A 14389-nucleotide genomic window follows, 5' to 3' on the forward strand; every position below is an offset into this window, starting at 1 on the left:
GGCAGGAGTAATTGATACCAATGTATTTGAACAGCCATGGTTTTGTTTTCAAGAGCCTCTCAGTTTCAGATGTGAAGTTGTATACAAACAGCTTCAGTTTTATACTTATCTGGAGAATAAATTTATTTGGTCATAGAGTCATAGAGATGTATAGCATGGAAACAGACCTTTCAGTCCAATTCGTCCATGCCGACTAGACATCCCAACCCAATCTAGTCCCATTTGTCAGCATTTGGCCCATTTCGCTCTAAACCTTTCCTATTCATGCACCTATCCAGATTGTAAGATATTCGTACACTTCGTCCCTTTCAATCTCATTTGTGCTGTCAGTGATGTTATTTTGAGTTTCACAATTCACACGAGAACTGAATTGTCTTTGTTTTTCAGGATTTCATCTCTACATCAAACTACCCTCGATCGTACCCGAAAGCTGCCTGCTTATAATAGTGGGCCTGATAATGGGAGGAATAATCTATGGAGTGAATGAGAGATCTGCACCAGTTATGAGCACAGATGCCTTTTTTCTCTACCTGCTGCCACCAATTGTACTGGATGCAGGCTACTTCATGCCTAGCCGGCCCTTCTTTGAGAACATTGGGACAATCCTTTGGTACGCGGTGGTGGGCACCATGTGGAACGTTTTTGGAATTGGCTTGTCCCTTTACGGAATTTGCCAGATTGAATCCTTCGGCCTAAAGGACATTTCCCTGCTCTACAACCTGCTGTTCGGCAGCTTGATCGCTGCTGTGGATCCAGTGGCGGTCCTGTCCGTGTTTGAGGAGATTCATGTGAATGAGCAGCTGCACATCCTGGTTTTTGGCGAATCACTTCTCAATGATGCTGTCACTGTGGTAAGTAGTCCCGTGTGTGATCGGCTCCAGAGCACATTTCAACAACAGATCAGGTGAGTGATATTTCACCCCATCCACCTACCCCCGGAATCCTTGAATTCATTCCTCTGAGTTGCAAAAAAAAAATCACTTTTTTAGACTAACGGTTGTCCAGCTGAAAGAAAAAAAATCAGTGAAATGTACAACACCAAAGAAAGCCATTCAGCACATTGTTTGATAGAGCTTTGTTTTGCACTCCCCTCCTTTCCTGATAAGCTGGTTGTTAACATATATGGGTTTTGAGCACTTAGAAATAGAGGCCAAGGAGTTGAAAGCAAAAAGCCAGGGACCAATGTGAATCACTAGGTGGCGCCAGTTCTGGTCACTCCTGGGCAACTCAACAGGAACAATGCAAAATGGAATCCATTCAGTTTTGAAGAAAAGTCACACTAATTCTCATTCTGTCTTTCACAAATGCTGCAGAGTTTCTCAAGCACTTACTGTTTCTCTTTAATTTCCTATTTCCAGCATCTACACTATTCTGCTTTCATGCTGATTCCTGGACAGAAAACTGTCTCTCTTCCTGATACAGTTATTTAACGGGATCAGTTTTCATCATGTTTTGAGAAGGAGGGGTGTAGACCAGGGAAGTTCTGAATGGGGATGTTTTCCTTCTCTCTGCTCTGGATATTTTACCAAGGATTTTAAAGCGGTGATTTTAAAACTTTAAGTCTGCAATCACACATAATGTGTTGTTAGCCACTAGCAGTCTCCATTAGCAGCTATTCACACTCCCAACCAGATTGTTATCAACTCCTTTGTCTGTCCAGCTGTTCTCTCTCTATGGGATCTATTCCCTAACTATTGTTTACTCCTTACCCCCTACCTTCTGCATATAAACTGACATTTTCCGAGCTGCTATCAGTTCTGAGGAAGGGTCACTGAACCTGAAATGTTGATTTCTTTCCACAGATACTGCTAGACCTGCTGAGCGTTTCCAGCAATTTCTATTTTTGCTTTGCTGCTGTCAGAGAAACTTCACCAAGGGAATAATTTTCTCTCTACTGTACTGAAACCTCTTATTATCATAAGCCACCTTTAATCCTCCCTTATTCCAAATAACAGAAGTTGTCATCCCATTCCATCTACTCTTTGACATTGGTGGAAAAGATAGTCCAAATCATAAGTAGCTTTGCAAAGAATTGATCTAAATGACTTGCATTTATATAGCGCCTTTACCATAATATAATATAGTATTCTGAGGTGATTCACAGGAACATTATAAAGTAAAACCCTGGCACAAGGGACATCAGGCGATACTTGGATAGATAAACAAAAGCCTGGTCGATAAACTTTGTTTCAAGTAGGATCTTAAAGGTGGAGAGGGAGATAGTGATTAGGAGTGGCCTGGAGAGGGAACCCGGAGCTAGAATCTTGGCAAGAATTTCTCCCCTAATGGCATTGTGAGTCTAACTACAGCACAGCGTGGGAGTGTGTATGGAACAAGCTGCCAGAGGAAGTGGTGGACGAGAGAGCAATTACAGCATTTAAAAGGCATCTGGATGGGTATATGAATAGGAAGGGTTTAGAGGGCTGGCAAATGGATTTAGGATAGATTGGGATGTCTGGTAAGTTTGGATGAGTTGGACCGAGGGCTCTGTTTCCATATTTATAACTCTATGACTGTATGAGTCTATGACAAGGATCGCAGTGGTTCAAGAAGGCAGCTCTCCTTCACCTTCTCAAGGGCAACAAGGAAGGGGTAATAAATTTGGGCCCAGCCAGCATTGCTTGCATCCTGCAAATCAATAAAAATAAAGCTGAGAGCAGGGTAATTAAAATCAGGGATATACAAAAAACCAGAACTGGACAGAAAATTGTAGAGATTTATGGAGAAGTCGTATAAGTAGGAAAGAGAGAGGCCATGGACAGATTTGAGAACAAGGGTAAATTTTCAAACTGGTGTGTTACCAGACTGGAGTGGGACCCAAACCTAGGTCCAATGTGTAGATTAGCAAGAACTGGCTGATGGCACACAGGACTTGGTGCAAGTTATGATATGGATGACAAGGTTTTAAATGAGCTGAAGTTTAGGGTGGAAGACAGTCAGGTGTGCAGTGGAACAGTCAAGTCCAGAAGGATCAAAGGCAAGGATGAGGTGAATAAACTTTTGCCTACTCTATGAACATATGGAGCAGAGGTTGTTAATGCCACAGGATAAACAGCAGTCTCGCTTGGTCATTGGGTAGATATTTGGCCAGAGCTTACCTCAAGGTCAAAAATTACACTGAGTATGGTTCAGCCCTGAGAGCTGCCAGGCGATGTGTGGGGTTGATAGCCAGGGAAGAGAGTTTCAGAGAAGGATCGATGACTTATGTCTTTGTTAATACTCAGTTGAAAGAAATTTCTACACATAGAGCACACAGTATGTCTGATTCTGGTGTAGTTACAAGCATCTGTATCATTCTATAGATTTCCACGTAATGGTTTTTTTTTGGCTGCCTGTGCACTAAAAGCATCTGCAGTAATTCATCTACTGGAAAACAAGCTGCCATTTTCTCAAGATTGTAATTAGCTTATTGTTCTGTTTTAGTATCTGACAACTTTTACATCCAATGGGAAGTAAAGTGCATCCCAATCACTGGGGGCACATTTGGCTGCAAAAAATAGTAGGTGGTATTTTTATATGACACTATTTTTAGCTAAAAATGTGTTGCTGGAAAAGCGCAGCAGGTCAGGCAGCATCCAGGGAACAGGAGAATCGACGTTTCGGGCATAAGCCCTTCTTCAGGAATGAGGAAAGTTTGTCCAGCAGGCTAAGATAAAAGGTAGGGAGGAGTGACTTGGGGGAGGGGCGTCGGAAATGTGATAGGTGGAAAGAGGTCAAGGTGAGGGTGATAGGTCAGACTGGGGTGGGGGTGCGGAGAGGTCGGGAAGAAGATTGCAGGTTAGGAAGGCGGTGCTGAATTCGATGGATTTGACTGAGACAAGGTGGGGGGAGGGGAAATGAGGAAACTGGTGAAATCCGAGTTCATCCCTTGTGGTTGCAGGGTTCCTAGGCGGAAGATGAGGTGCTCTTCCTCCAACCGTCGTTTTGTTGTGGTCTGGCGATGGAGGAGTCCAAAGACCTGCATATCCTTGGTGGAGTGGGAGGGGGAATTGAAATGTTGAGCCACAGGGTGGTTGGGTTGGTTGGTCCGGGTGTCCCAGAGGTGTTCTCTGAAACGCTCCGCAAGTAGCCGGCCTGTCTCCCCAATATAGAGGAGGCCACATCGGGTGCAGAGGATGCAATAGATGATGTGTGTGGAGGTGCAGGTGAATCTGTGGCGGATATGGAAGTTTCCTTTGGGGCCTTGGAGGTAGGTGAGGGGGGAGGTGTGGGCGCAAGTCTTGCACCTCCTGTGGTTGCAGGGGAAGGTGCCGGGAGTGGAGGTTGGGTTGGTGGGGGGTGTGGATCTGACGAGGGAGTCACAGAGGGAGTGGTCTTTAGGGAATGCTGATAGGGGAGGGGAGGGAAATATATCCTTGGTGGTGGGGTCCGTTTGGAGGTGGCGGAAATGACGGCGGATGATGCGCTGTACATGGAGATTGGTGGGGTGGTAGGTGAGGACCAGTGGGGTTCTGTCCTGGTGGCGGTTGGAGGGGCGGGGCTCAAGGGCGGAGGAGCGGGAAGTGGAAGAGATGCGGTGGAGGGCATCGTCGACCACATTGGGGGGGAAATTGCGGTCCTTGAAGAAGGAGGCCATCTGTGTTGTACGTATTTTGAACTGGTCCTCCTGGGAGCAGATGCGGCGGAGTCGAAGGAATTGGGAGAATGGGATGGCGTTTTTACAGGGGGCAGGATGGGAGGAGGTGTAGTCCAGGTAGCTGTGGGAGTCGGTCGGTTTGTAGTAGATGTCCGTGTTGATTCGGTCGCCTGAGATAGAAATAGAAAGGTCGAGGAAGGGGAGGGAGGAATCTGAGACTGTCCAGGTGAATTTGAGGTCGGGGTGGAAGGTGTTGGTGAAGTAGATGAACTGTTCAACCTCCTCGTGGGAGCACGAGGCGGCGCCGATACAGTCATCGATGTAGCGGAGGAAAAGGTGGGGGGTGGGGCCAGTGTAGTTGCGGAAGATGGATTGTTCCACATATCCTACGAAGAGGCAGGCATAGCTGGGGCCCATGCGGGTGCCCATGGCTACTCCTTTCGTTTGGAGGAAGTGGGAGGATTGGAAAAAGAAGTTGTTCAGGGTGAGGACCAGTTCAGTCAGTCGAAGGAGGGTGTCAGTGGAAGGGTACTGGTCGGTACGGCGGGAAAGAAAGAAGCGGAGTGCTTTGAGTCCTTCGTGATGGGGGATGGAGGTGTACAGGGACTGGATGTCCATGGTGAAAATAAGGCATTGGGGACCGGGGAAGCGAAAATCATGGAGCAGGTGGAGGGCATGGGTGGTGTCCCGAACGTAGGTGGGGAGTTCTTGGACTAAGGGGGACAGGACGGTGTCAAGGTATGCAGAGATGAGTTCAGTGGGGCAGGAGCAGGCGGAGACAATGGGTCGGCCGGGGCAGTCAGGTTTGTGGATTTTGGGCAGGAGGTAGCGCAGGCGGTGCGGGGTTGTGGGACTATGAGGTTGGAGGCGGTGGATGGGAGATCCCCTGAGGTGATGAGGTTATGGACGGTCTGGGAGATGATGGTTTGGTGGTGGGGGGTGGGGTCATGGTCAAGGGGGCAGTAGGAGGAGGTATCTGCGAGCTGGCATTTGGCCTCAGCGGTGTAGAGGTCGGTGCGCCAAACTACTACCGCGCCTCCCTTGTCTGCTGGTTTGATAGTGAGGTTGGGGTTGCAACGGAGGGAGTGGAGGGCTGCGCGTTCCGAGGGTGAGAGGTTGGAGTGGGTGAGAGGGGTGGGGGAGTTCAGGTGGCGGTTAATATCGCGGCGGCAGTTGGCTATGAAGAGGTCGAGGGCAGGTAGGAGGCCAGCACGGGGTGTCCAGGTGGACGGGGTGTGTTGGAGGTGGGAGAAGGGGTCGTCAGAGGGTGGGCGAGAGTTCCAGGTGGATGGGGTGTGTTGGAGGCGGGAGAAGGGGTCGTCAGAGGGTGGGCGAGAGTTCCAGGTGGATGGGGTGTGTTGGAGGCGGGAGAAGGGGTCGTCAGAGGGTGGGCGAGAGTTCCAGGTGGATGGGGTGTGTTGGAGGCTATTTTTAGCTACTTTAACAGCCAAGCCCTGGACATTATCCAATTCTGTGCTGAATTAATTACATTAGTCAGGAGAGCAAATACTGCAACTGGACCTCAGCATCACGTGATTGAAAAAAGGTGAGAGAAATATGCCCATTACAATGCTTCTGATTGTCTCTGACCTTTGGTGGAAACTATGAATCAATAATGTTTGGTGAGGGCCTGATTAGTGGGTCATTAATCCTCATTGTAAAGCAGTTTCAAGAAAATGGCCCAGATTATGCATTAAGTATAATGGTGAGGCTGTTGGGCATCAGTGCTGTTAAAATACTTAATTGAACAGTGATTTCTGGTGACTGAGTATGTAAGCAGCTACATGGGAAATCAGCAATTCGTTATTCAAATTCTCTTGCTTATCAAGATATTTTGCTAATGCAATCTCTCATTGAGAATCTTGGCATTTGATTTTATGAAACAGTGTAAAGTTGCTATGAAATAATATGCAGAAAAAACAGCAAAAAAAAGTTAGGGCTTACCAATTCCAGTTTAATTGAATTTTTAATCAAAGAACCCCACAATGTGGAAGAAGGCTCTTCAGCCCATTGACCCTCTTAAGAGCATCCCACCCTGACACCCTATCCCTGTAACTGTATTTTCCCTGGCCAATCCACCTAACCTGTGCGGCCGGATGGGCCGCTCAAAATGATGGATTTACAAAAATGGACATAAATGAGGCATGCTGGGAAATTGAGACAGGCCTTGGCCAAAAGTGACTGCACGCAAAGACTCTAGATCGAACATGCTGCAGAATGCAGACAGGCTGCAGCTGCAGACAGACAGTATGTAATTGACCCAGCTGCAGACAATACAATATACACTTGAGTTTGAATGGAACAGAATTGACCTGAAAGGCATCCCCAGGACAATCAGAAACATCAAGTTGTTTACCAGACACAGAGGTGCCTCACATCCTTATTTGGAGAGGGCTACCTGACCTACGTGTGCCCAACACCTCCAGGAATGGATGCCCAGGGACCACCCTGCCATCAACACATCAACGCCTCGTTGGGTCCGATCGATCAGGGTGATCGAGCCCTGATCGCTGTATTGGTGGACATCGAAGACTCTTCCAAAAGGATGCGTGGACCTCTAAGTACAAGAATCGCCGCAACACCACCACCCTCAGGGCGGTAACTCGAGACTAACTATCATGAAGAGAAGACACCCCTGGGACCACCGGGAAAAGATGACCAGACGACCAGCACCACGTGGATCAAGGCCAAGACTAGTGTCGTGGTATTTGATTATCCAGAGTTAAGTCAAAACACAAGGTAGTTGATAAGATTTAAAGTGTAAATTGTTAGGTTGTTGTGTATTTTGTTGCTATAACATTTATAGTGTTAAATAAATAAATATTATTGTTTATTATTATTAAGAGTTGACTCTTAGTTTCTTTACTAGATATAAGAGTTAAAACCCTGTGGGGTATGGTCAACGCCTGCACATCTTTGGAAGGAAACTAGAACACCCAGAGGAAACCCATGCAGAATGTGCAAACTCCACACAGATAGTTGCCCGGGGGATGGAACTGAACCCAGGTCCTTGGCTCTGTGAAGCAGCAGTGCTAACCACTGATCCACCCTTTAATTTGTGGCCAGTCTTAATTATTGCCTAAAAATCACCCTTGAACAAAAAAAAATGCAAGTGTGAATTATTAGTCCTTGAGATTTTACTTGTTGTTGGAGATTTTTAAAAAAACATATCAATAAAAAGACTATTTGCACATGTTTTACTCATTTATTTTGTTCAATTTTTGTCTCAACTTTTTTCCCTCTTAATTTTGCTTTCTGCACATGATTTGCATTGAATTAACCATTCAAACATTCAAACAGACAATGTGCAGCTCAGTGATGATTCATCAATATGATAAAGGAGATGATGTTGCTTGTCCTTCTTATATCAGCTCAAAGTGCCCTGTTGTGGGCGGTGTGCTGAAATATATTGATGCAAGTTCTGGTGCAAAAGCCCCTAGAAAATCGAGAAAATGATGGTTTAATAGACACTGGCAGTTTCTGTTCATTGCAGATAGCAAAATGCAAAAGAAATTGTAACCTTGAAGCACAACTCCTACAGCAAGGTATTTGAAAGCTGCTAGCACCCCAGAGATGGCATCTTTTGCAGAAGTTGAAGTGAAAAGGAGGGGAGTGAAAACATCTTATGTGTACAGTTGTTTTCTGGTCTTTCAATGCTGTGCTGTACCTTTCCAATCCATCTCAAGGAAGAGATGGATCAATAAAATGTCCAGCATCCTGTTATACACAAGATTAACACAACTGGCAGAATTGGTGTATCAAGAGATTCCTCAAGTGACAGATCACCTCAAGCATACTAAGCTTTTAGAAATGATTTAGAGGATTATCTCTTGAAATGTGCAAGTTTTCAATAGTCAGGATTTTGCCAATTTGATTGAATGGCTCCACCAAGAGAATTTAACAAAAGCACTTGATCGTTCATTTTGAAGAGGCCTTGTAAGATGTCCAAATGAAAGGGGATCCAGAAGTTTGAAAGCAATATGATCGCGGTCTGGGATTTTGTAATGCTGCCTTCAGTAAGTTAAAAATCACACAACACCAGGTTATAGTCCAACAGGTTTAATTGGAAGCACACTAGCTTTCGGAGCGACGCTCCTTCATCTCCGAATCATGCCTTCAGTAAGAGCCACCTTGGGTGACAGTATAACGTTTCTTATTTTCCTTCAGTTTGTAAGTTGGTCTTTTTTCAAATTGGTGAACACATGATTTGGGAGTTGGGGAATGGATGACCATTTGAAATTGTAATTGCAACCATTCATAGCCTGGATCTGAATATCAAAATAATGGAAAATGAACAAAACTCTATGCATTTAAAAATACTGAAGTTTCTTGTTTCATCGTGGCCCAGAAATCTCTAAGTTATACCAGCGAATGAACACTCAACATTCTGATGCAGCGTTCCCCTATCCACTCACTATGTTTATGGAGGAAGCTGTTAACACATCTCTTGGAAATGGAGTAATGCCACAGCACCTAGTGGAATGTTACATTATGAACCGAATATTCATTATAACCAATGATCATTTCTAACCTCCAAATTATAACACTACTCATCCCATCCATCATGAATGTGCAAGAAGGTATGATGTTGCTTGATCAAGTCTGTAGCATCACAGAAACTTAGCCAGCATTGTGTTACTTGTGTCTTATTTTAGGTGCTTCACATATCATGGTCAACCATAGCCTGAGTGCAGAAGGACTCACTGTATCAAAATAATATAGTGTACCTGAAGGGCACGGTAGCTCAGCGGTTAGCACTGCTGCCTCACAGCGCCAGGGATCCGGGTTCAATTCCTGCCTTGGGTGACTTTCATGTGTAGAGTTTGCACATTCTCCCTGTGTCTGCGTGGGTTTCCTCCAGGTTAGGTGAATTGGCCGTGCTAAATTGTCTGTAGTGTTAGGTGTAGGAGAATGGGTCTGGGTGGGTTGCTCTTCAGAGGGTTGGTGCGGGCTGAAGGGCCTGTTTCCACACCGTAGGGGATCTAATCAAAAGCAGCTATCAGACCTCTGAAGTTATAGAACAAGGGAATTTGAGCTGATTAAAGATATACTTTTAATTTGATTTATTGTTGTCACAACTACCTGAGTACAGTGAAAAGTTTTGTTTTGCGTGCAGTCCAGGCAGATCATAACGCAAAAGGACATACAGAATTGTAGGGTATTTATATAAAGCGAATCATACAAGGTTATGGCTGCACAGGAGGTGCACAAAAGCAGGGTCAACGTTAGATTTGAAATTAGAAAGGTCTGGTCAGCCTGCCTGATAAAAGTGGGAGCCTGTTAGTACGTGTGTTCAATCTTCTGCCTGAGGGAAGAATTTAGAAGAGAGTATTACACGTGTAATATTTGTAGCCACAGCAGAGTTGAATCACACATCAGGAGAGGCTCTTGCCCGAAACGTTGATTCTCCTGCTCCTCAGATGCTGCCTGACCTGCCGTGCTTTTCCAGCACCACACTCTCGACTTGAATCACAGATCAGTCAAACAATCCCTATAGTGCAGAAGCAGGACAACTGGACCATTGAGTCTGCATTGACCCTCTGAAAAGCAACCTACGCAGACCCAGCCCTCTACCCCCTAACCCTGCATTTCCCATAGCTAGTCCACATAGCCTGCACAGTTTTGGACTGTGGGAGGAAACCAAGAGCACCCAGATGAAGCCCATGCAGACGCAGGGAGAACATGCAAATTCTATACCCATGGGTAGAATCAAACTGGCTCCCTGGCGCCGTGAAGACAGCAATGCTAACCACGGAGCCACCATGCTGCCCAATATCAGTCATTATCTAATAATATAGTGGAACAGGCTATAATGAGTGATTATTCCTATACCTATGCTCAGTTATAAAGAATGGTCCCTTAACCCAAATTCCCAAGAATACTTGCTGTCTTGGATGCTGACAATGCTTTTATCAAGAAAATTGGCAGGAACTGTGACCTATGAAAATAAAGAAATGTTGAAACATCATTACTACCTGGAACACAATATAGAAAGGACCCTTCACAAACAATATGTGAATATTGAGAAATCATGTGCTAACTACTGAAACAAGCTTCGTCGAGTCAACAAATTGATGTAGGTTACTTTTAGTACTCATCTGTCTCAGTGGCTTTAAATCATTAAAATGTATTTTTTGTGGCATGCTATAATCATATTTTCTGAGGCGTTTTACAACCAATGGATTTTGGTTAGCCTGCTGTAGGCCACAACACAATTTGTAATTAAAAATTACATTTTGGGAGCCCTTGGCTTCTCTGTTGGTCATTTGATGTTTCGAACACCACAAAATGGCTGAGGAGGGTTGCTCTTTACTGATTTGAGAATAGAGCAACCGACAGTGCATTATACAAAGCTCCAGAGATTCAGGCAGGAACAAGACATCTTTATTTTTATCAATTGGGCCAGCATCTCTTGAGTTTTGAGTTTCTGATTTAATGTACAAATCTTGCGTCATCTGTCTTCTGTATTTTAGAGATTTGGAATGTCATATTCATATCAATAACATGGTGCCACGGTGTTTCAGACCTACACCTAAAAACACTTCCAATATTAAAACCCAAGCTGGGCGAGTAGAAAGGGCAGTCCTATCAGCAAATTAAACTTTCTGATGGCCACCACTGGGCTATCCTCTCAAGGTGAGTCTCTTAATGATCTTGTCAATGCAACAAAAAGATAAACAAACCCCACCTTTATTTTCTCACTGTTAGAACACAGTTTTATCTGCATACACATTAATATGTGAGCTAAGAACACACACATTAAGGACAGCACTTTCATTTCATTAATATGCGCTTAGAATCATAGAGTCATACAGCAAGGAAACAGACTCTTCAGTCCAACCATTCAATGCCGACCGTGTTCCACCTTTGACACTACGAGAGGCTGGATAGGTTGGGACTTTTTTCCAATGGAGTATAGGAGGTTGAGGGGTGACATAATGGAGTTGACATAATCTAGTCCCACCTGCCTATGCTTGACCCATATCTGTATGAACATTTCTGATTCTACACTCCCTATATCTGCGTGGGTTTCCTCTGGGTGCTCCGGTTTCCTCCCACAGTCCAAAGATGCGCAGGTACGGTGGATTGGCCATGCTAAATTGCCCATAGTGTTCAGGGTGTGCAGGTTAGGTGGGTTAGCCATGGGGAATATAGGGTAGTGGGATGGATCTGTGTGGGATGCTCTTCAGAGGGTCGGTGTGGACCAGTTGGGCTGAATGGCATGTTTCCACACTATCTAAGTGTCTTTTAAATGTTGTAACTGTACCTGCATTCACCACTTTCTGTGCAAGTTAATTCCACACACAAATCACCCTTTGTGTAAAACAAAAATGCCCCTCATATCTTTTTAAATCTCTCTCCCCTCACCTATGCCCCCTAGTCTTGGAATCCCTTACCCTTGGGAAAAGACACCTGCCGTTCATCTTATCTATATCCCTCAGGATTTTATAAACCTCCATTATGTCACCCCTCAACCTCCTGTACTCCATTGGAAAAAAGTCCCAGCCTATCCAGCCTCTCATAGAGTCATAGAGACATAGAGATGTACAGAATGGAAACAGACCCTTCGGTCCATGCCGACCAGATATCCCAACCCAATCTAGTCCCACCTGCCAGTACCCAGCCCATATTCCTCCAAACCCTTCCTATTCATATACCCATCCAAATGCCTTTTAAATGTTGCAATTGTACCAGCCTCCACCACTTCCTCTGGCAGCTCATTCCATACACGCATCACCCTCTGTGTGAAAAAGTTGCCTTTTAGGTCTCTTTTATATCTTTCCCCTCTCACCCTAAACCTATGCCCTCTAGTTCTGGAATCCCCCACCCCAGCAAAAAGATTTTGTCTATTTACCCTATCCATGCCCCTCATAATTTTGTAAACCTCTATAAAGTCACCCTTCAGCCTCCGACACTCCAGGAAAAACAGCCCCAGCCTGTTCAGCCTCTCCCTGTAGCTCAAATCCTCCAACCCTGACAACATCCTTGTAAATCCTTTCTGAACCCTTTCAAGTTTCACAACATCTTTCCGATAGGAAGGAGACCAGAATTGCACGCAATATTCCAACAGTGGCCTAATCAATGTCCTGTACAGCCGCAACATGACCTCCCAACTCCTGTACTCAATATTCTGACCAATAAAGGAAAGCATACCAAACACCTTCTTCACTATCCCATTTACCTGCGACTCCACTTTCAAGGAGCTATGATCCTGCACTCCAAGGTCTCTTTGTTCAGCAACACTCCCTAGGACCTTACTATTAAGTGTATAAGTCCTGATAAGATTTGCTTTTCCAAAATGCAGCACCACGAATTGATCTGAATGAAACTCCATCTGCCACTTCTCAGCCCATTGGCCCATCTGGGCCAGATCCTGTTGTAATCTGAGGTAACCCTCTTCGCTGTCCACTACACCTCCAATTTTGGTGTCATCTGCAAACGTACTAACTATACCTCTTATGCTCGCATCCAAATCATTTATGTAAATGACAAAAAGTAGATCCTAGTGGCACTCCACTGGTCACAGGCCTCCAGTCTAAAAAACAACCCTCCACCACCACCCTCTGTCTTCTAACTTTGAGCCAGTTCTGTATCCAAATGGCTAGTTCTCCCTGTATTCCGTGAGATCTAACCTTGCTAACTAGTCTCCCATGGGGAACCTTGTTGAAGCCTTACTGAAATTCATATAGATCACATCTACCACTCTGCCCTCATCAATCCATTTTGTTACTTCACAATCAAGTTTGTGAGACATGATTTCCCACGCACAAAGCCATGTTGACTATCCCTAATCAGTTCTTGCCTTTCCAAATACATGTACGTCCTGTCCCTCAGGATTCCCTCCAACAACTTGCCCACCACCGAGGTCAGGCTCACTGGTCTATAGTTCCCTGGCTTGTCCTTACCACCCTTCTTAAACAGTGGCACCACGTTAGCCAACCTCCAGTCTTCTGGCACCTCATCTGTGACTATCGATAATACAAATAATCTCAGCAAGAGGCCCAGCAATCACTTCCCTAGCTTCCCAGAGAGTTCTAGGGTACACCTGATCAGGTCCTGGGGATTTATCCACCTGTAATATGGACATTTTTCAAGATGTCACCATCTATTTCCTTACAGTCTATATCTTCCATGTCTTTTTCCACAGTAAATACTGATGCAAAATACTCATTTAGTAACTCCCAGATTTCTGTGGCTCCACACAAAGGCCGCCTTGCTGATCTTTAAGGGGCCCCATTCTCTCCCTCGTCACCCTTTTGTCCTTAATGATTTTCCTTAATTCTATTTGCCAAAGCTATCTCATGTCCCCTTTTTGCCTTCCTGATTTCCCTCTGAAGTATACCCTTACTGCCTTTATTCTCTTCTAAGGACTCACTCTATCTATCATGCCTATACCTGACATATGCTTCCTTCTTTTTCTTAACCAAACCCTCAATTTTTTTAGTCATCCAGCATTCCCTGTACCTACAAGCCTTTCCTTTCACCCTGACAGGAATATACTTGCTCTGGATACTCGTTATCTCATTTCTGAAGGCTTCCCATTTTCCAGCCGTCCCTTTACCTGCAAACAGCTGCCCCCAATCAGCTTTTGAAAGTTCTTGCCTAATACCATCAAAATTCACCTTTCTCCAATTTAGAACTTCAACTTTAAGATCTGGTCTATCCTTTTCCATCACTATTTTAAATCTAATAGAATTATGGTCGCTGGTCCCAGTGCTCCCCCACTGACACCTCAGTCACGTGCCCTGCCTTATATCCCAAGAGTAAGTCAAGTTTTGCACCTTCTCCAGTCGGTACATTCACATAAGATTT

At 44.9% G+C, this 14389-nt stretch overlaps 1 protein-coding gene across 1 annotated transcript in view; it reads left to right on the forward strand.

Annotated features, from left to right (window-relative positions):
- Window positions 1-14389, forward strand: part of LOC122557104 (sodium/hydrogen exchanger 2-like) — a 166200-nt gene that overhangs the window by 27350 nt on the left and 124461 nt on the right. Inside the window, exon 2 of the mRNA XM_043704423.2 lies at window positions 388-851. Within this exon, the coding sequence (XP_043560358.1) occupies window positions 388-851 (464 nt within the window). The remainder of the gene's footprint in view (window positions 1-387; window positions 852-14389) is intronic.

The sequence above is a fragment of the Chiloscyllium plagiosum genome, unplaced genomic scaffold (genome assembly GCF_037043375.1).
Source record: "Chiloscyllium plagiosum isolate Xiang-an unplaced genomic scaffold, Cpla_swu_hap1 HiC_scaffold_11, whole genome shotgun sequence".
In the NCBI taxonomy this organism is placed as follows: Eukaryota; Metazoa; Chordata; class Chondrichthyes; order Orectolobiformes; family Hemiscylliidae; genus Chiloscyllium; species Chiloscyllium plagiosum.